At 44.4% G+C, this 19,303-nt stretch overlaps 1 protein-coding gene across 1 annotated transcript in view; it reads left to right on the top strand.

Moving 5' to 3' along the window:
* ZFR2 (zinc finger RNA binding protein 2) overlaps window positions 1-16,320 on the top strand; it is a 36,242-nt gene extending 19,922 nt beyond the window's left edge. The window contains 9 exon segments of the mRNA XM_074978382.1: window positions 2,376-2,563; window positions 3,960-4,131; window positions 6,751-6,892; window positions 7,414-7,511; window positions 9,891-9,964; window positions 9,966-9,984; window positions 11,738-11,849; window positions 13,540-13,637; window positions 15,148-16,320. Of these exon segments, the coding sequence (XP_074834483.1) occupies window positions 2,376-2,563; window positions 3,960-4,131; window positions 6,751-6,892; window positions 7,414-7,511; window positions 9,891-9,964; window positions 9,966-9,984; window positions 11,738-11,849; window positions 13,540-13,637; window positions 15,148-15,321 (1,077 nt within the window). The 3' untranslated portion in view covers window positions 15,322-16,320.
* The last annotated feature ends 2,983 nt before the right edge of the window (window positions 16,321-19,303 follow it).

The following is a 19,303-nucleotide window of genomic DNA, read 5'->3' as shown; positions in this document are numbered from 1 at the left end:
TCATGCATCTGAGGAAGCGGGTCTTTGCCCACGAAAGCTTATGCTCCAAAATATCTGTTAGTCTATAAGGTGCCACAAGACTTCTTGTTCTCGAAGCTACAAACTAACACGGCTACCTCTCTGATAATTGAGTGGGTGGTGCATTATAGTAGCAGGAGATAAAATAAGCACTTGTGAAAATCTACTTTTTAAATTTGGAAAAATTAATAGCCAGCCTTGCTAAATATTTCATGATATAATCTATCTGTACATTTACACGCAGCCCATTTATGTGCACATTATTGAAGTGGTGTTTGTCACACACACAACTCTGTACAGTGAGCTGCATTTTCTTAGTATCACATTCTAGTTCTTTTCAAACCCCTTAACAGCTATGTCTACATGTGCCGCTATCCGGAAGATGTTCATGAGGTGCAGATGCAAATTTTCCATCCCTCATTAGCATATTGGCACATGGTTCAGAGTCCAGAAGAAGTTCTTCCGGACTCTGAAGTACACATGCAGATGCGTGGCCCATGGCTATCTTCCAGAAGGAAATTTTGGGGAAGAAAAAGCTTCTGGAAGGAGGGTTTCATTCCAGAAGATCCCTACAGGTCATGCGTCTGCATGTGTACTTCGAAATCTGGAAGAGCTTCTTCCGGACTTGGAACCATGTGTCAATATGCTAATGAGGCGTGGAAAATTTGCATCTGCGCCTCATTAGCATCTTCCAGTAGCGGCACATGTGGACACAGCCAACAAGTGTTATTTTCAGGCACTCTGACCTGCAGATCAGAGCCCTTTTTGCTTGATTCCGAGAGTCAGGCTTTAGTAATCCTTTTTGTTGTAATCGTAATAATATAGCTCTAGGCTGGCCTTTCCTCCATAATTGATGATCCTTTTCCTGCCCTCAATGACCACTTCCATTTAACCATACCATGCCTTCACTGCATCTGTGTTAGTGGCTCTGTCATGGAACCTTACTTGGCTTAATCACTGGAAACTGGGAGGCTCATTTACAGCTCTCACTGAATCTTCTTAAACTAACCTCTCTTTACTGTGTGGGCCCAATCTCTAGATATGAAGTATGATGGTGTGCCAAGCCACCTGATGCATTTTAAGCAAGTGATTTTTACAGAGCGTCACATGCAGAGATCTGATTAGTGATTTGTTCCATGCTCAGTGTTGGGGTTGGGAAGTCTTCATAGTCATTGGGAGTCTGTCTTTACATCAGGACTTGTGAAAGTTGGCTAGGAAAGGTCATGGATTGCCCATTATCCACTGCAGCTAGAGAACTTAGAAAATAACTTCAGTACAAATTTCTGTTCCTTCTATTAATGTCTTGGTCATGCTGCTGTGCCATATACTAATCATCTTGCAGTGCTATCAAGCCTTTCATCCAAATGAATCCTCAGAGCATCTACTTTTTACAAATTCACTGATGTAGCATTCATATTAGATATTGTGCAGAGCATTAAAACATACCCTCCTCTAGGCTGGAACATGACAACTGTGTAGTGCATAACAACACTGCACAGCACTTCAGCATAGGAAGTTAAAAGCACTTATTCTATTGAAATTTCAGAGGAGGTTGAGGGAGAGAGAATGTAAATACCTGGGTTGGAATTTGATATTCCTCCAGGGCACAAATAGTGTTGTGGATAAGATATAAGTGTTTATAGTCTGATTTACAAGATTTTTACCTCCTGGAATCCCGCACCTTGAGCATTAGTGCAATATTCATTCAGGGGGAAGAACACCACCAATTGAGTCTTGCTTGTGTGGCAACTTAAGTTTTTCCCTACTGCTTTTCTAGCCTGACCTCATGAGACTTGACAAAATTATAGTTGGTTTCTGGAATTTCTTTGTTTTCTTGTGGTATTATGCTCCATGAATTGAGGCAGGTATAAGGTGTCTAATAGAAACATGGAGATATGCATATCTCATAGAACTGGAAGGGACCTCAAGAGGTCATTGAGTCCAGTCCCTTGCACTCACAGCAGGGCCTATCACCATCCCTGACTCCCCTCCCCCACCCCCCCAGTTCTGACCTACCCCAGACTCTTGAAAGGCCCCTTGAAATGCACAACCGTGGGTTTACAAAGCCAGTGCTCTCAGCACTGAGCTATTCCTCCCCCCCAAAAAGAAAAGCTCCACCTCTCTTTCTGCCAAGAGGATCCATACGCCCCTAAAGAAATGGCCAGACAAAATCTAACCTTCTCCAGATACTTGAAAGGCCGCTTCAAGGCTTGAGCTCTCAACCCTCAGTTTACAAATGCCAGTGCTCTAACCACTGAGCTATCCCTCCCCACTAATAGTAATGGCATTAAGAACTTTTGTCATTCTTCTCTCACACCCTCAAATGGTAGTAAAGTGTCTCATTTTCTGTGTCTCAGCCTACTAGATGCTCAGACTCTTCTGGTGACCGTCACATCATGGCAAAGCACTCTAGCATCTACCCAACAGAAGAGGAGCTGCAGGCCATTCAGAAGGCTGTCTCCCATTCTGAACGTGCTCTTAAACTCGTCTCTGATTCATTGACAGAGCAAGAATCGGAAAGAGAAGAAGATGATGAAGAGAGAGGGTATTAAGCTTCTATATCCCCTTTTCATAAGTAGTTACTGCAGTGTTGGGGCAAAATAAGGTAACACTTAAGAGTGCTGGGTAACGTCGTCGTTGCAGAATACCTGCAGAAGCTACTCAAGGGTGGTATGGATAAGGAAAACTAGTTTTAAAATGGCCAAAAGGAATCCTCTCCTCATTCTCCTTTTTAGGTTCTATATGTGTTTTGCTTAAATATTAGTGAGGGTCATGATCGAAGAGATTGTGATAGATGCAGAATTGGTTTCCTTACTTAGTGGCGTTAATTTGCGTGTTCTGTTTTGTATCACTGGCTGAAGCTAGAAAAGAAGAGATACAAAAGTGTCCTATTCCTGTACAAGATATTCCAGCTGTCCATAGCTGACATACCACTTGATACCAAAAGCAGTAGAACAAAAATAGTTTCCCCTGAACTGTTAAGCATGGGATGGTAGTGAAATCTGTATACTGTTTCAGTATAATATTTTAAATAAGACTTCTGGAGGACTTTTGCATTTAGGTTTAAGTTAAAGGTTTCAATATTACAATCAAAAGGCAAATATGAACTCATAGTAGCCATATCACTCAAGTTGCTTCCGTGAATTTGTGCTCCATTAGAACCAAAGAATTGCATGGAAATTTTGGTGCCCTTCTGTTTTAATGAAGTACAGCAGTTTATTTAGTAGTCTTAATGATATTGTCCATTGCTTTTTTAGTTCTGCTTTTCATATATTTTGGGGCTCACTATGCAACGTTCCCACCCTTAGTGAAATGAATTGTTATTTGCAGCAGTATGCAGGTAATGCGAGATACATCACCTGCATATTGGTGCATGTAATAAAATTTAAGGGAGCCGAGGTGGGGTGAGAAGATTGTGGGTGGGGGTTCAGACCTGGAGCCCTGGATTAGGGTGTAGGAGTGTGAGGGCACTGGCTGGGGATGCAGGTTCCGGGATGGGGCTTGGGCTGCAGGGTTTGGGGTGAAAGCTGAGGCTACTGCAAGGAGAGAGAACTCCCCCATCTCCCTCTGCTTGCAGCAGCACCTGGGCTGGGAAGGAAAGGCACCTCTCCCCACTATGGCAACTCTGGGTCTGCCCCTCCTCTTGCTCTGGCAGGTTCCAGCTGGGGCTTGGCTGCTGTGCCACAGCGGGAGGATTTTGGGGAAGAGGCTCTGGTCAGGTCACCCTTCCTCCTCCTATGGCAGGCTGGGGGTAGGGCTAGGTTGGGGGTGGGGTTTCCCTCCTCACTGCCTTGGGTGGATGCCTTGAGCACCTGCATGGTGCTAACTAGGTAGCACAACCATGCGGGTTGCAGGGAACTGAATCCCTGTGGTAGATTTTAACAGTCAGGTTCAGCGTTGATAGCTCTGTTTTGATGTTTTCATATGGATTCTCTCAACAGGAAGACAGAAACTAAACCCCAAATTCTGAAAGGCACAATGCGAGTTGGCATTCTGGCAAAAGGACTTCTGCTCCAAGGAGACAGGAGTGTTCATCTGATCCTACTCTCTACCCAGAAACCTACACACTTGCTTCTAAAGAAGATCACAGAGCAGCTGCCCAAGCAGCTTTCGGTGAGAGTGGATCTTTCTCTTTTGTTTCTGATTTCTAGTGACTGTTTTTCTTTTGCGAGGTGTGCGGTAAAGGAGACCCAGAGCATAGCGTAATCCAGTATTGCTTACTGAAGATAAACACTATCTCAGGCTAGGTACAAAACAAAATGGAAACTACAGTTCCTGCCCTTATTGGTAGATATTGTAAAAGGGAATGTGGTTTGGATTTTTTTCTGCATTCCACCTCAAAATGTTAATTTCCATTATAGTAGTAGGCGAATATAATGGCTTGCTGCACTGCGTTTTTTTCCCCCCGTTTGCCCACAAGAAATGCATTTTGAGTGTTTTAGTTAAGTGGGTACAGGCTCTTGTTGATATCACAAAGCCAGTGCAAAGAACCCGAGCGGGAGAATGTTTAAAGTGGACAAGTTGTTGCACATGGGCAGTTCCACTCTCTCGACCTCAGAAGCCTGGTTCCAGTGGTACAAAAAATTGTCACGCCTGGGACTTCCTAGGCTGCAGTGGATGGCCATGCTGTCTTTGGTGCCTTGTCATGCCCTTTGCTCTCCATAGAGCGTTGCAGAACCGCCTTACTGGTTGTTGGATCTTGCTGTTGATCTCATCTGCCCAATCCGCCGGGGCTGACTTTGCATGCTGGGATAGGCAATTCCCTATCTCACTGTAGGTTTCAGACCTGCCAGCTGCCCTCACCTGGTTTAGCCCACCTGTCGAAGCGGTTTATCGGGGTGTGGCCACTGCATGCTACAGCTTCTTGGAGCCACACTTGAGAGCGGGGTGCCAGGTGGGGACCAAAGGTGCATGAACTGCCCCTGAAGAGACATGACAAGTCCCCACACCAGAGGTGCTACCCCTCCCTGGACACTCCATACACCCCACAAAGCCAGTACAGTTTGGCATAATTTGCTTGATGGGACAGTGTGCTCAGAAAGGTCTCAGTCCTAGAAGGATGAGTGCTGCATGTCAAGCTTGATCTGCACTGGTAGGACAGTGAGAAAGCATGGTAAGTAAGAGTCTACTGCAAAAAAGTTGGATTGTTGCCTATTTATGTGTTTGTGGTGGTGTTGTAGCGGGGATGCTGGTCCCAGGATAAGACAGAGACAAGGTAGGTGAGGTTTTTTAATAATTGGACCAACTTCTGTTGGCGGAAGGGACTATATTTCAAGCTACACACAGCTCTTCTTCAGACCTAGAGAAAATAGATAGTGTGTTTGAACAAAATACAAGGTGAGACAGACTGTTAAATTGAAGGAGCTCACATATGCTGTAGGAGCCCATTCTAAAGGAAGTGGGCAACTGAAGGTTAGCAGCAAGGTTTTTTACAAATTATTATGATAAACTATAAAACCAGTATCTGTTAATTTCATGATTTTTAGTGTCCAGAAGAGTTATGAATTTAAGCTCCCATATTTATCTCTTGAAAGTATTACATGGAATTCTTTTGAGCATGAGGACTGAGTGATTGTTTTGTGAAAAGTGGTCACCCATGGATGACACTGCTTTTTGTCGCTACCCTTTTTATACTCGGTTTCATTTGCGAGCATAGCGATTATCTGGTCACACTCACGTGGTGGTTCTTAGGACATTTGCACTGGATGTTGACAGCCATCTCTAGGATCCATGGATCTTGAACATTGTATTGTGAGGAATACCTATCATATCAGTGGAGATATGTTTGCATATTTTGCACCTGTTGTGGCAGGATCTGATGCTGTTTTGAGTTTGTGTATCCTGGTTTGATCAGAGCTTGTTTCAGATGACCAGCTCAGTGAGCTTGAGGAGTTGTTGTTGTTTGAAAGCTGGAAGGGGAAGCTTGGAAGAAAATTCTTCCAGGATAAAGATGTCTCCGTATCTGGCCTCCCAGTCCTCGACCTGAAAGGAAACCTACATAATAGTTTCAAAAGACAGGCCTGGGAAATTATATTCATAGTTCTACTGGACGCACACAGTTATATACTTGAGACACACTGAAAGGGTTGTGCTTCCCATTTTTGCGCCTCCTGCTGGTTGTCTTGGGAAATTAGTTCTGGTCTGGAGTATGCCCTCTTCAGGTGCTGTCTTGCCTCCTGTCATGTCTGCTTCTGGACTTGTCACCTCAAGGACAGCTGCATCCTCTTCAGGATGCAGCCCTTTGTCTGTGATCTACTCTGTCCTCTCCCTTTCTCTAGTCTGCACACCTTCCCTAAGGGCTTCTTTAACCCCTTCTCCTCCCTTTGTGGGGCAGCTGCCCCACCACAACACATGCAAATTGTTGTAAATACATCATAAAACTGGTAGCACACCCTACTGCTTGCTAATTTCTAATTGCCCACTTCAGTTAAAGTGGTGTCCTGCAATATGCATGAACCCCTTAAGCTTAGCAACCCTGTATTTAGATCAGACACTGTCTACTTTCTCCAGACTGAGGGCTCCATGTAGCTAGAAAGTTTTGTCCCTTCTACCAACAGGAGCTGGTCCAGTAAAAGATCTTTTCTGCTCATGTAATTGAAACTGGTGTTCTGTCAATGTCTTTCTTGAACAAAATAAAATTGCAAAATATCTTCTTAAAAGTGAGGCGTAGGGATAATACTGGCACATGAACTTGAAGGTGAAACAATGGGGTTTTGTTCTTTTAACTTCTAGGTGTTAACTGGAGGTGACTATGAAGTTTCATGTGATGCTGGGGAAGCAAGTATACTCATCTGTTCGTGCAAGGAACCAAAAATGGAGGTCACAATTTCAGTCACATCTCCTCTCATGAGAGAGGATACTTCTGCTGTCAAAAGTGAATAAATCCTTGATCGTTAAAAATTATTTAGTACATAAAACCATTTTTATATAAAGTACATCATAACTTCAAAATAAAATAACCATTATGATGGAGCAGACCTTTTGATACCACTTGCTGATTCCGAAGTGACAGAATCAGAAGGCTGAAACCCTAAAACTCCTATTGCTTTTTCCTTTCACCTTACTGAATAAGAGGCAGAAGATGGATCAGGTTAGCTGTGTTTGAGACTTAATTACTGTACAGACCTAACTTCAGTAATCTCCTAATAAAGATTTTGTACTGCTTTTAATGCTTTCAGAAACACATTCTCATGTGAAAAAGCCTTCTTGTTTTTGGTGGAGGAGACAATGACCTCTAATCACTGTGCAGTCAGTGGATATAATTTAGAAAACTGTATGATGTTTGATTACTATTAGTAACAAAAAGTCTTGCTTGTGTCTATTTCACAGCAACTCTTGGTCATGGAAGCTTTGTAGGTGTTGCGAAGATAAATAAATATGTGTCTTTCCTCTTAGAAGCAAGAGCAGAATCTCAGCCTGCTTCCGGTGATATTCTGAGTCAACAGAAATGCTTAGAATCATTGGCTGCCCTTCGTCATGCTAAATGGTTCCAGGTAAAGAGCTTTTTCAGTCACTGAGATGTGTTGTGCAATTTCCCATTGGTTTGCTAATCTGGTAGAAGGAAGGGCTCAGTGGGAAGAAAGGCACAGTTTTGTGCTGCAGAACTGACCAGTGTAACTGATGCTTTTGTGCGTATCTTCTGTATAGTGACCCCAGCATTCTTGTGTGCTCATTCCAACTCATCCTCTCCACAGCACAGTAACTGAAATGGGAATATTTCTAGAGTATGAATGATCCCATTCTGTTTTTAATAAGGTTGTGGTGAAAATAAACTCTGCTAAAGCAAAATATTTTATTTTTATGCTGGTGTAGGCTAAAGAAGGTTGCATATGTCAACTCCTATTAATAAATAAATCTGAGAGGATCCTTGTACATGTCACCCTCGCCACCTGGCTTAGAAGTGGCCTTTAGGATTCTGAACTTTCAAGTACAATTGATGGTTGTTTAAGACTAACGGACCTTCCTTTGACTGCAGAGTTGTTAACTTTCCACTTCATCATGGCTGTGTCTACACTATCAAGTCCTTTCAGAAAATCAGGCCCTCTTCCCAAAGAACAAGCAGAGCATCCACAGCAAAATGTGCTCTTCCAAATTCCTTTTGGAAGAACGTGGCACTTCTTCCAGAGGCCCTCTTCTCCACCCAAATGAGGGGAAAAAAGTATGTGTAGATGGTCTGGGGGCCCTTTTTACGAAAGAGTGGTCCTCATAGTGCTGGATTTTTTGATCTGTGGCCCATTCTTTTGAAAGAGTGGGTGCTATGTAGGTGCTCTTTTTCAGAAGAGCAGATTGCTCTTTCCATCTGCTTTTCGGGTGTGGACATGCTCTTTTGAAAGGAGATCTTGCAGAAAATCGTCTTTTGAAAGATGACTTGTAACGTAGATGTGGCCCATGAGCATTGAGCATGAGGAGGTGTAAGAAACCAATTAGTTCAATCTTTTATTTAGCTATGAGCTTGTTTGCATTTCCCAGACTGGAAGAAGAGGTCTGTGTCAGGTCACAAGCTTGTCTCTTTCATCAACAGAAATTGGTACAATGAAAAATATCATCTCACTCACCTTATGTCTCTAGAGCTGCGTCTACACGTGCACGCTACTTCGAAGTAGCGGCAGTAACTTCGAAATAGCGCCCGTCACGTCTACACGTGTTGGGCGCTATTTCGAAGTTGAAATCGACGTTAGGCGGCGAGACGTCGAAGTCGCTAACCCCATGAGGGGATGGGAATAGCGCCCTACTTCGACGTTCAACATCGAAGTAGGGACGTGTAGACGATCCGCGTCCCGCAACATCGAAATAGCGGGGTCCTCCATGGCGGCCATCAGCTGGGGGGTTGAGAGGTACTCTCTCTCCAGCCCTTGCGGGGCTCTGTGGTCACCGTGGGCAGCAGCCCTTAGCCCAGGGCTTCTGGCTGCTGCTGCTGCAGCTGGGGGTCCGTGCTGCATATACAGGGTCTGCAACTAGTTGTTGGCTCTGTGTATCTTGCACTGTTTAATGAAAGTGTGTCTGGGAGGGGCCCTTTAAGGGAGCGACTTGCTGTTGAGTCCGCCCCGTGACCCTGTCTGCAGCTGTGCCTGGCTCCCTTATTTCGATGTGTGCTACTTTGGCGTGTAGACGTTCCCTTGCTGTGCCTATTTCGATGTTGGGCTGAGCAACGTCGAAGTTGAACATCGACGTTGCCAGCCCTGGAGGACGTGTAGACGTTATTCATCGAAATAGCCTATTTCGATGTCGCAACATCGAAATAAGCTATTTCGAAGTTGGGTGCACGTGTAGACGTAGCCTAGATGTTTAGCATGGGCAGCAGGTGAACTGCCTTTCCAGAGACTAGACCTGACCCCTCCCCCTTTCTGCAAAATCCTGCCTGTTCTGCCTTACTCCCTGCCCAAGCCCACCTGCTGCCCCTGGCTAGGCAGGCAGCATGTCCATTTGCTGGTGCAGTGAAGCCTGCCTTGTTGTGGTCATTCTGCACCTGCTTTGGGAGTCAGTAGAGGATTTGAATATTCAGAGCTTCCAGTCTAATGCCTTTTACTAGCACCGAATCCGCAAACAATGTTGCTTACCCTGAGGTGCTGAAAATGTTGAACGCAGATCATGTGGCTTTCTTTTAACGAAAGGCTGACGATAACTAGGTTAGTTCTTTATCCCTTTGTTTTTGTTCTGTACTTCAGCATTTTTTGGAATGCCAGTGTCTCATTGTAGTTTTATATGGAGTCATACATAGTGGACACTTTGCTCCAAGTGACGTCAGATGATTCACACAAGGAGAATATTGTCATCAGACTCTAAGATACTTTTGAGCTTTATTTTGTTGCTTGTAAGACTTACATGTTTGTCTAAAAAAATGTTTATGTTAAGTCTTGTTTCTTTCCATAAAGGCTAAAGCTAATGGCCTTCAGTCACGTGTGATTATTATCAGGGTTCTGCGCAATCTTTGTCGACGTGTGCCAACAGGGTTCACTTCCAGACTGGGTAAGGAGACAAGCCGTTTCTGTGATGCCTTTCCTTTGATTGCTGTCATAAAAGGCACTTCTTCGTAGCGGCTGTGATGATTATCGGGGACGTTGAACTAAAGTAAAAGATAAGCTAACCACTCAAGAGCGTTGGCTACATAGGGCTGAATCTGTTGACGTCAGTGACAAAATCTAGTGACCTAAGTAGGTCTGAGAATTGGTCTATGTTTACCCTCCCTTTTCCGTAGACTAACAAGAGGGCTGCTGCATAGCAATAGGGAATCCATTTGCCATACCCTTTCACCAAAGCAAATTTATGTAGTTATTCCATTACAGATCCTTTGCAGGGTGAAGAATGTGGTGGTTTAGAAATAGCATGTATATGCAGTCATCTCAGATTTTCTGCTTCCTATTTGGCTATAACAAATGCAGTGCCCCAGCCCATTTCTGCAGGCTGTGAAAGCAGTATGATTTAACCAGAGCTCTGAGAGGAAGTTGCTTTCCTCAGAATATGAATAGCCACACCAGCATGACTAGAGGCACTATATACAGAGTCAGTTGTGTGTTGGACACATGAACTCCTAATGCAGTTGAGCATTCAATCCATTATGCTATATGTGCAAACAAGTTGTGTCCATATTGTGTGTTACATGCTACATACTCACCTGGAACTCTCCTCTCTCACAAGTCCTGTTGATGTTATGCAAAATACCCTGGAGAGAGTAGTCTTGTCTACTTCAAAGATTCTTAAACAACTGGAGAAGCCAGTTTTATTTATAGTAAATCACACAGTTCTACTTGGCTGCATCTGCACTAACTGAACCCTTTCTCAAAAGAACACACAGAGCATCTATACGCAAAATGCACTCTTTCGGTCCATAATCGAAAGAACACGGCTCTTCTGGAAGCCCTTATCCGTTCCCGGATCAGGGAAGGCATCTTCTTTCAAAAGCTGCTTTTTGGGGGAAAAAAGTATGTAGATGCTCAGTGGACCCTTTTTTCCAAAGAGCAGTCCTCATGGTGCTGGATTTTTCAATGCCTGGCCCATTGTTTTGAAAGAGCGGGGGCTGTCTGGACGTTCTCTATTAAAAGAGCGGATTGATGTTTTGATCCACTTTTTTGTGTGGATCCACTTTTTTTTTTGTCTCTTTTGAAAGAAGATTTTTTGGAAGATCTCTTCCAGGAGAACTTTCAAAGATCGCTGTAGTGTAGACATAGCCCTAGTGAAAACCTTCTTCCATACTAGTAATTGCAATAGTCTGGCTTGTAGACTGCCTCAGGATATCCTAAAAATATTGTTCAGGACCACATTTTATCCCCTCAGCGTTACTTGAACTCTTATATCAAGTACAGTGTTAGTCTGTTCATCTGCAGTGTGTTGCCTTTGTGCTGCTGGTTTAGGAGCAGTTGACGGACTTGTTCCTTCATTATAGTGGGCTGTAGAAAAAAAAGCCCTGCTCTTATGCAAGTTATTTTTGTTGACAAGAAAAATGGTTTAATTATTTTTGTCATAGCACATGTACACGAGAAGTGTTTTTGCAGGAGCTTAGATGTTCGTGATGGTATTAAGAGGTTGCCTTAGCAATATCTTCAGTCTGTTTTCAAAGAACAAAAAGTACAGCCCTAAGAAAAGGATAGCCTTTGCCTTCTGAAGAAGTTGCCAATCTTTTGTAGAGCAGGATACAACATTACTTATATTTTTAAGAAATTGTATTGTATTTTATCTTCATTTCCTTATTAAAATGTCAACCCTGATTTTGTTCCTCCTGTAGGCAATGGAACTTCTTGTAGAAAAGGCTTTAAGCAGTGCAACAAGCCCTTTAAGCCCTGGAGATGGCATGTGCCGTGTTCTAGAATGCGTAGCCACAGGAACACTCTTGATGGGTTAGTTCTAAGCTTTTGCTCCACAAAATCTTTGAAATGGTGAATACTGTCATCCGTGTTTGTCATGTGCGGTACATGCTCCATTTTTGGTGGTTTCCCACTGAATGGGTGTTAGTGTATTCCAACATCCAGACTTGTTTCACAGCACTGATTCTGGGACTCTGTGGTACTGATAACTCTGCTTTCAGAAAGTGGCAGTTGTGTTCTATGTCCCTGTTTTATGGGAGGGAAGGAACTGATTATTTTTTATCTAGAAGTACGTAAAGCGATTGACATACTTCGGGCCCAACACTTGTATGTGCATTACTAATATTGTTCTCGTTAAAACTTCTGGGTGCTTAACTGGCTGGATGACCATACCCAGAGAGTAGTTCTTAATGGTTCTCAATCCTGCTGGAAAAGTATAACAAGTGGGGTTCAGCAGGGGTCTGTGTTAGGACCGGTTTTGTTCAATGTCTTCATCAATGATTTAGATATTGGCATAGAAAGTACGCTTCTTAAGTTTGTACATGATACCAAGTTGGGAGGGGTTGCAACTGCTTTGGAGGATAGGGTCATAATTCGAGATGATCTGGATAAACTGGAGAAATGGTCTGAGGTAAACAGGATGAAGTTTAATGAGGACAAATGCAAAGTGCTCCACTTGGGAAGGAACAATCTGTTTCACACATACAGAATGGGGAGAGACTGTCTAGGAACGACTACAGCACAAAAGCGATCTAGGGATTATAGTGGACCACAAGCTCAATATGAGTCAACAGTGTGATGCTGTTGAAAAAAAGCAAACGTGATTCTGGGGTACATTAACAGGTGTGTTGTGAACAAGACACGAGAAGTCATTCTTCCGCTCCACTCTGCGCTGGTTAGACCTCAGCTGGAGTATTGTGTCCAGTTCTGGGCATCGCAGTTCAAGAAAGATGTGGAGAAACTAGAGAGAGTCCAGAAAAGAGCGACAAGAATGGTTAAAGTCTAGAGAATGTGACCTATGAAAAAGTGTTGAAAGAACTGGGCTTGTTTAGTTTGGAAAAGAGAAGATTGAGAGGAGACATGATAGCAGTCTTCAGGTATCTAAAAGGGAGTCATAAGGAGGAAGGAGAAAACTTGTTCTTCTTGGCCTCTGAGGATAGAATGAGAGGCAACGGGCTTAAACTGCAGCAAGGGAGGTTTAGGTTGGACATTAGGAGAAAGTTCCTAACTGTCAGGGTGGTGAAACAGTGGGATAAATTGCCAAGGGAGGTTGTGGAATCTCCATCCCTGGAAATATTTAAGAACAGGTTAGATAGATGTCTATCAGGGATGGTTTAGACAGTACTTGATCCTGCCATTAGGGCAGGGGGCTGGACTCGATGGCCTCTCGAGGTCCCTTCCAGTCCTAGTGTTCTATGATTCTCAGCAATATTTTTAAAAATGTAAACTCCCAGCATTTCAGCGTTCTGTGCCAGTCCCTGGGAGTCCAGAAACAAAATCGACTAGCCAGAGATTTAGAACAAATTGACTGTGCTTGTTCAAGCTGAGTGACGTGCAGAAAAGTCGCCATGCAGCATAACTAGTGAAAAGCAACGTCAGTGATACTGTAACTGATTCTGTATGTTAAGAAATTATTTAAATGTGATTTTTTTAAACATCTTTTTTCCTTAAATCCTGATCATAGTGTTTTATTATTGTGACTCCTTCTTCCGTCTGCATTCAGATGGACTTGGGCTACAAGATCCCTGTGAGAAAGATGGAATGGATACTCTAGAGACTATGACCAGTCAAGAAAGGGAGGATATTACAGCCAGTGCCCAGGTAGATAAAGAGAGTTATTTTTAATAGCACCGAGAAGAAAACTTGCATGTAAGCATTCTATGCAGTGAGGCAGTTGGTGTTCATTGGTTTTGAAAGTTATTGTATCCTTTCCAGTTGAGGTGTCGAAAACAGCTACAAGAGAACCCATGGTAAGGGGCAATCTCTGGTTTGTGATTGTGTGTGTTTCTGACTCCAAGAGCCCTATTAACAACTCTGAACCTGAAAGCTGCACCTAATTTGTACACTTCTATAAAAAAATAAATACAGGTTATACTCCCCTCATCCATCACCTTTGGGACCTGAGTGGGCCTGAGCAAAGAGATTTGCTGGAGCAGGGGAGGTCAGGCCTCCTGGTGGCCCTGGAGGTAGGGCTGCCAGCCTGCTGACCAGGCTTCCCTCCTGGCTACTGCCAACATCCTGCCCCCATGCTGCCTGTGGGGCTCCACTCCAGCTCTCTGCCAACAGGCTGCCATCCAGGACTCCCGGCTGTGAGGTTGCCAGTGGGGCTTCGTGCCCCAGTCAGGCCCCCCAACCAGCCACCCAACTGCAGGTCTGCCAACAGGGTCCATGCCCTCACTGGGCTCCCTGGCCAGCTCCCACACCCTGCTGGGCTCCTCACTGCTGTGGGGCTGCCAGACACATCTGTGTCCCAGTTGGGCTCCGCAGCAGGCTTCCCCGTGGCAGGGCTGTGGGGCTCCCCCACCTTGGCTGGGTTCCCCACTGCTGTGGAGCTGCCAGCAGGGTCTTGCCCCAGCTGGGCTCTTCAGCCCTTCCCCTGCTGCTGCAGGGTTTCCCTGTCCCAGCCGGGTTCCCCATTTCTGAAGGGATACTGGCAGGGCCATGTCCCACCCAGGTTCCCCACTGGGACCTCTCTGTCCAGGCGTGCTCTGGTCCTGCCTGGCAAGAGAGTTCCTGATGAGAGTATTTCAACGTGTACATCAATATGAAAAATATCTGACATTAAAGAGAGTTAAGTCAGTTTCACTATTGCATTTGTCTCCAAGTCTCTTTGCCCATTTTTTATTGTTTTTCAACCTATTTTCAAAAAGGTTTTCACTCTGTAGTGGCTTGGAGCAATTAAACTGGTAAATACATAAAGACAAGTGGCAACTGCCGAAAGGGGTAGCTCATGAAACTGGGTAGAGAAAACAGAATTCGTAAAGTGAATGTAATGAAAAAAGCTGTGTTAAGAACTAGAAAACATAGTAAAGATTTCCATTGTCTTCAGTAGGACAAAGTATTTCAGGCCTGATTTCTTAGAGGAGCCGATTATTAGCTCTGCTTCCACTGATTTTGAATTGAATTTATGAACTCAGAAGCTTTTCAATAAAGTACTTATATTTTTGTCTCTGTCATTGAGATTTTAAAACTTGATCCTCCAGCCTGTAGTGTGGAGTTTAAAGGCTGCTATACACAAGTTACTGTATGCTATGTAGTATCAGACATGTCATGCCTACACCTATCCTGTCATTGGTACCATCCTTAATGTTTCTTCTCCTTCCTCTTCCAGCATGCTTTAAGGATGCTAGCTTTCAGGCAGATACACAAAGTACTTGGAATGGACCCTTTGCCATCTCCTAAAAATAGATTTAATGCACGCAACAGGAAAAGGAGGCGAGTGGCTGGTGAGACAGCAGAGGGTGAGGGCGACAGGAAGGACAAAAAAGAGGAAGACGATGCCTAACCATTGTTGTAGCATTTGCTAACAAAATGTTCATATGACTTCAATATTTATATATAAATATGAGTTGCTGTTTAGTCTGACATTTGGCAATTTTAATGTTTTTTCCCCTTGAAATAATATACTGTAGATTTGTTCTCAATTTGCTTAAATCCTTACAGAAATTTCATCATTCCATAAGAGTATGGAAGTAAAGTTGATTATAATAGTCCCTCTCCCTCAATTACATTGCCTTCCTCCCTTCCTGTGCCCTCCCCTACACTCCAGAAGAAACCCTCCGCACAGCAAGATAAGTAGATTGAGGCAGGCATTTTTTAAAATTCCAGTATCTCTTTCAGCTTTAAGTATGTCCCAGGTTATGTAAAAGAACACACTTCCTTGTTAGTGTTAGGTTTCCAGCCTGAAATTGGTGGTATTTTCTAGCTGGACCTTTAGTATCTGAAATTGATGTTTTTAAGATTGGGTTTTTTTGGGGAGAGGGGAGGGAGGGAGAGATCCTTGCACTTTGTGGGCTCCAACTTTGGGGCAGTGAAGTGCATTCTGCATTGTAAAGGAACATAAGCTGTTTGCTCAGAGCCATTTTTGGCAAACCAGAAATGAGTCTGAAATTGTTAATTTCCTTTACAGTTCTCCATTAGACAGCATAATGTATTTAAAAATAAATGCCTCTGTAAAACATGCTGGCTAAAATGAAAAAGAAAGGGAGGGGGAAAGCTGCAAGGGTTTATCCTGTTTGGTATTGTGGTTTGCAAGTTGGCATAGTTTTCCTTTTCCAGAAAAGCATTAAATATGTGCCATGAGAGGTGACAGTTTGAGTATGGGTGTAAGCGCTACTCTAAAGAGTCTGAAGAGGTAATGTTAAGAATAGGGTCAGAGTGCTAACTTTGTTACATAGCAGTGTAATTACTAACCACAGAGATTCTCTGCATACCAATGAGTGCCTTCTAAAGAGAGGTGGCCAGGACTTCCACAGGAAAAGCTGCTTGAAAAAAATCTGCACAATTTGACATTTATTCTGTTTTTTAAAGCCAGCTATTTCTCAGCAGCACCTCTCAGAAAAGTTCAGGCTTTGATCGCTCTCCTTGTTTGGGCTATGGGCCCATAAAATCTGCTGATGCTGAGCAAAGGAACAGTGTCAGAGCTGCACCGACAGAAAGAGGGGGGGTGATGGGCTTGGTCTCAGGGCTAGATGTACAGCCAGCAAGCCCATCTGGGAAGCCTGATAGCAAGAGATGGGCAGCCAGTAGTTGATTGGATCAACCTATTTCTATGTGGAGGGTTTCTCAATTAGTTGCCCAGTGGGATTTTTTTTAAAGAATATTTATTTTGACAATGTTATGTTCTAAAATCACTTGACACAATTAATTTTGTTATTTTATATGTATTTAAAGAATGGCCTGTAGTGTTGCTTTAATATTTGAATGTCTTTGTAGTGCTACCTGGACAAAGGAGAAAAATGAAAAGGAATAAAAATAAATGAGTTATGCTTCCATTTCCTATGTAACCGCTAGTGTTTAACCAGAGAATCCCAGTAGCACAGTTACTCCCACCTTTTCAGGGTTGTGCCTCCCCCTTACCCCACTCACCTTTCATGGCTCCCTGTATGGGGGAGGGCATGATGGGATAAGGAGGCCACAACTGAGGGTGAGTCTGGGGCACAGAGTGGGGATCACCCAGCTCTGCCCCACATCTCAGGCCACAGTGGGAGCTGGCTGTTGGGCCTGTGGCTGGGTGGTATTCCACTTCTGTCCCCAGTCTTGGCCCTGGGCTTGGTGAGAAGTTCCAGCCAGGCTATGATGAAGGCCAGCCGCTGGGAGTGAAGCCACCGGTGGGGACAGGGCCAGAGGGTCTGGGGCCCTGGCTAGTTTGAGATCAGAATAAAGCTGGGAGTAGCGTGGTGTGCTCCTCTGTGGGGGATGGGTAAGATGCAACCCATGGGTTAGATGCAGCCCACTGAGCCTTTTGACCCAGCCCTCAGCCTGCCCTGCTGTTGCTTTTTAATTTCAACATCTATGGAAAAGATGGTAACCATTTTAGATCGGTATCTCAAATTATGTCAAGCAAATCTCAGATCCAAGCAAATAGGTCAGTTGGACTCCTATGAGCAGAAGTTTAGATGTATATTTGTAAGTCCTGGGAGAATTCTGCCAATTTACTATGGCTCCAAATGCAACAATTGCAGAATTCCCCCAGGACTAAAGTGGACAGATTGGCTTCAGGTGTTGTATTCCTTAGGATAGCAATTCTGGGCTCAGGTCCTGACTACCAAGAAGACAGTGTGGTGAGCTTAAGAAGATCCTGAGGACTAGAATTATTGCATTCCATGCCAAGCTGCTGCAGAAGTGCTCTACTGAAGTTGCTGTGGGTTTGTAAAGCAGTTCAGGGGACAGGAGCAATCTCTGAGATTCTGCTGTGCATAGACCACCTTCGGCCACGTTGGGGCACTTCAAGTTACATTTGCATTCTGCTTTCTAGGCAGTTGTGACCTATGATTGTTTTGATAGGTCATTGGCACATCCAATGACAGCTGAAGGTTTCCTTTAGTAACCACAGAGCTCAAGGCTTTGTGTTAATGAGGAAATGAGTTTGCAAATTAGTCCATGTTAATGTTCTGTCTTAAGATGATAGAATGCAGGGGAGAAGCAGGAGAAGAGCTTCAAATTCTGAACACTTAAGAGCATATCAAAGTCGAGTCCATCTGCTAATGCAATACAAGATGGTCAGCAGGTGGAATCATAGGGTTGGAAGAGAGATCCTTAAATTTAATGACTCACTGCCTGAGGACTTGCGGGAGAAGTTCTGTGCCACCCTGCAAGAAGGTAAACGGTGTCCTGCACCTGTCTTCAGGCCTCCCTAGACTCAGAATGCCATAGCCTGGGCTATTGCTTCAGGCATTGCCCTGCATCAAGTGACCTGGTTATAGCCATCTGGTCTCCTGCCAGAAGTCCAGCAAAGTATTCAGCACCTCCCTTTCAATGGAGCGGGGCTGTTTGTGGAACAGACCAACTCCAGCATGCATAACCTCAAGGACTCCAGGAATACCATGAAGTCCTTGCGCATACGCCCACCAGCTATGCAACAAAAACTGTTTAAGCCACAACCCTAACCAAGGCCCATCGATCCTCATGGGTGCTCATTCATCTACTCTCACAAGCCCTGCTTCTCCCACCATAAGCCCTCCCATCTTCAGTCTAGGGTCAGCCAGGGCCAACCCAAGCCTCCCTCTGGAGCTAAGCATTCATTTTGATGGTGCACTCAAGACCATAGTATGAATGTCACTGGACCCTTCCCTCCCATTCCTCAACAGGCTCTGTCGATTCCTTCCAGCCTGGTTGGCCATTACAACAGATCAGGGGGTCCTCAGAATGGTTGCATTGGGCTATGCTATTCCTTTTCGTTCCCTTCTGCCTGCCTGCTCCTGCTTCAGTGATCCCTCTGACGAGCTGCTCCTCCTTCAGGAGGTCCAGTCGCTCCTGACTGTAGGTACAGCACAGGGGGCAAGTTTTCTATTCCCATTATTTCCTCTTTCTGAAGGCAAAAGGTCTGTGTCCTGTCCTGGACCTCAGGGAACTCAAGTTTATTGTTTCCCACCCATTCCATCTGGTGTCCCTAGGCACCATTCCTCCTTGGATCTGGGGGAATGGAACATGGCTCTTGATTTGAAGGACACTACTTCCGTATCGCAATCCAGCCTTCTTGTCGATGCTACCTCCATTTTACTGTGGGCTGATTACACCTGGGGCTCATAGTCAACTGGCAATGCAGAGTTCTTTTTTGGCAGTGTTGAAGGCTATCAAGGTGAAGGCATTTCTTCCCCAGTCATCACTTCCAGGCTCTTGCCCAGCTCCTGCACATGCTGTTTCTGGTCACCATGGTCAGGATGTGCCTCCACCTGCTGGTCCACATGGTAGCATGCATGTACCTGGCTCCATTTGCCAGGCTGCACTTACGCCCCCTCCAGGCATGATTGGCACTGGAGTATTGC

The sequence above is a fragment of the Carettochelys insculpta genome, chromosome 27 (assembly GCF_033958435.1).
Source record: "Carettochelys insculpta isolate YL-2023 chromosome 27, ASM3395843v1, whole genome shotgun sequence".
NCBI lineage: Eukaryota > Metazoa > Chordata > Testudines > Carettochelyidae > Carettochelys > Carettochelys insculpta.
This window is presented reverse-complemented; position numbering and strand designations above follow the sequence as displayed.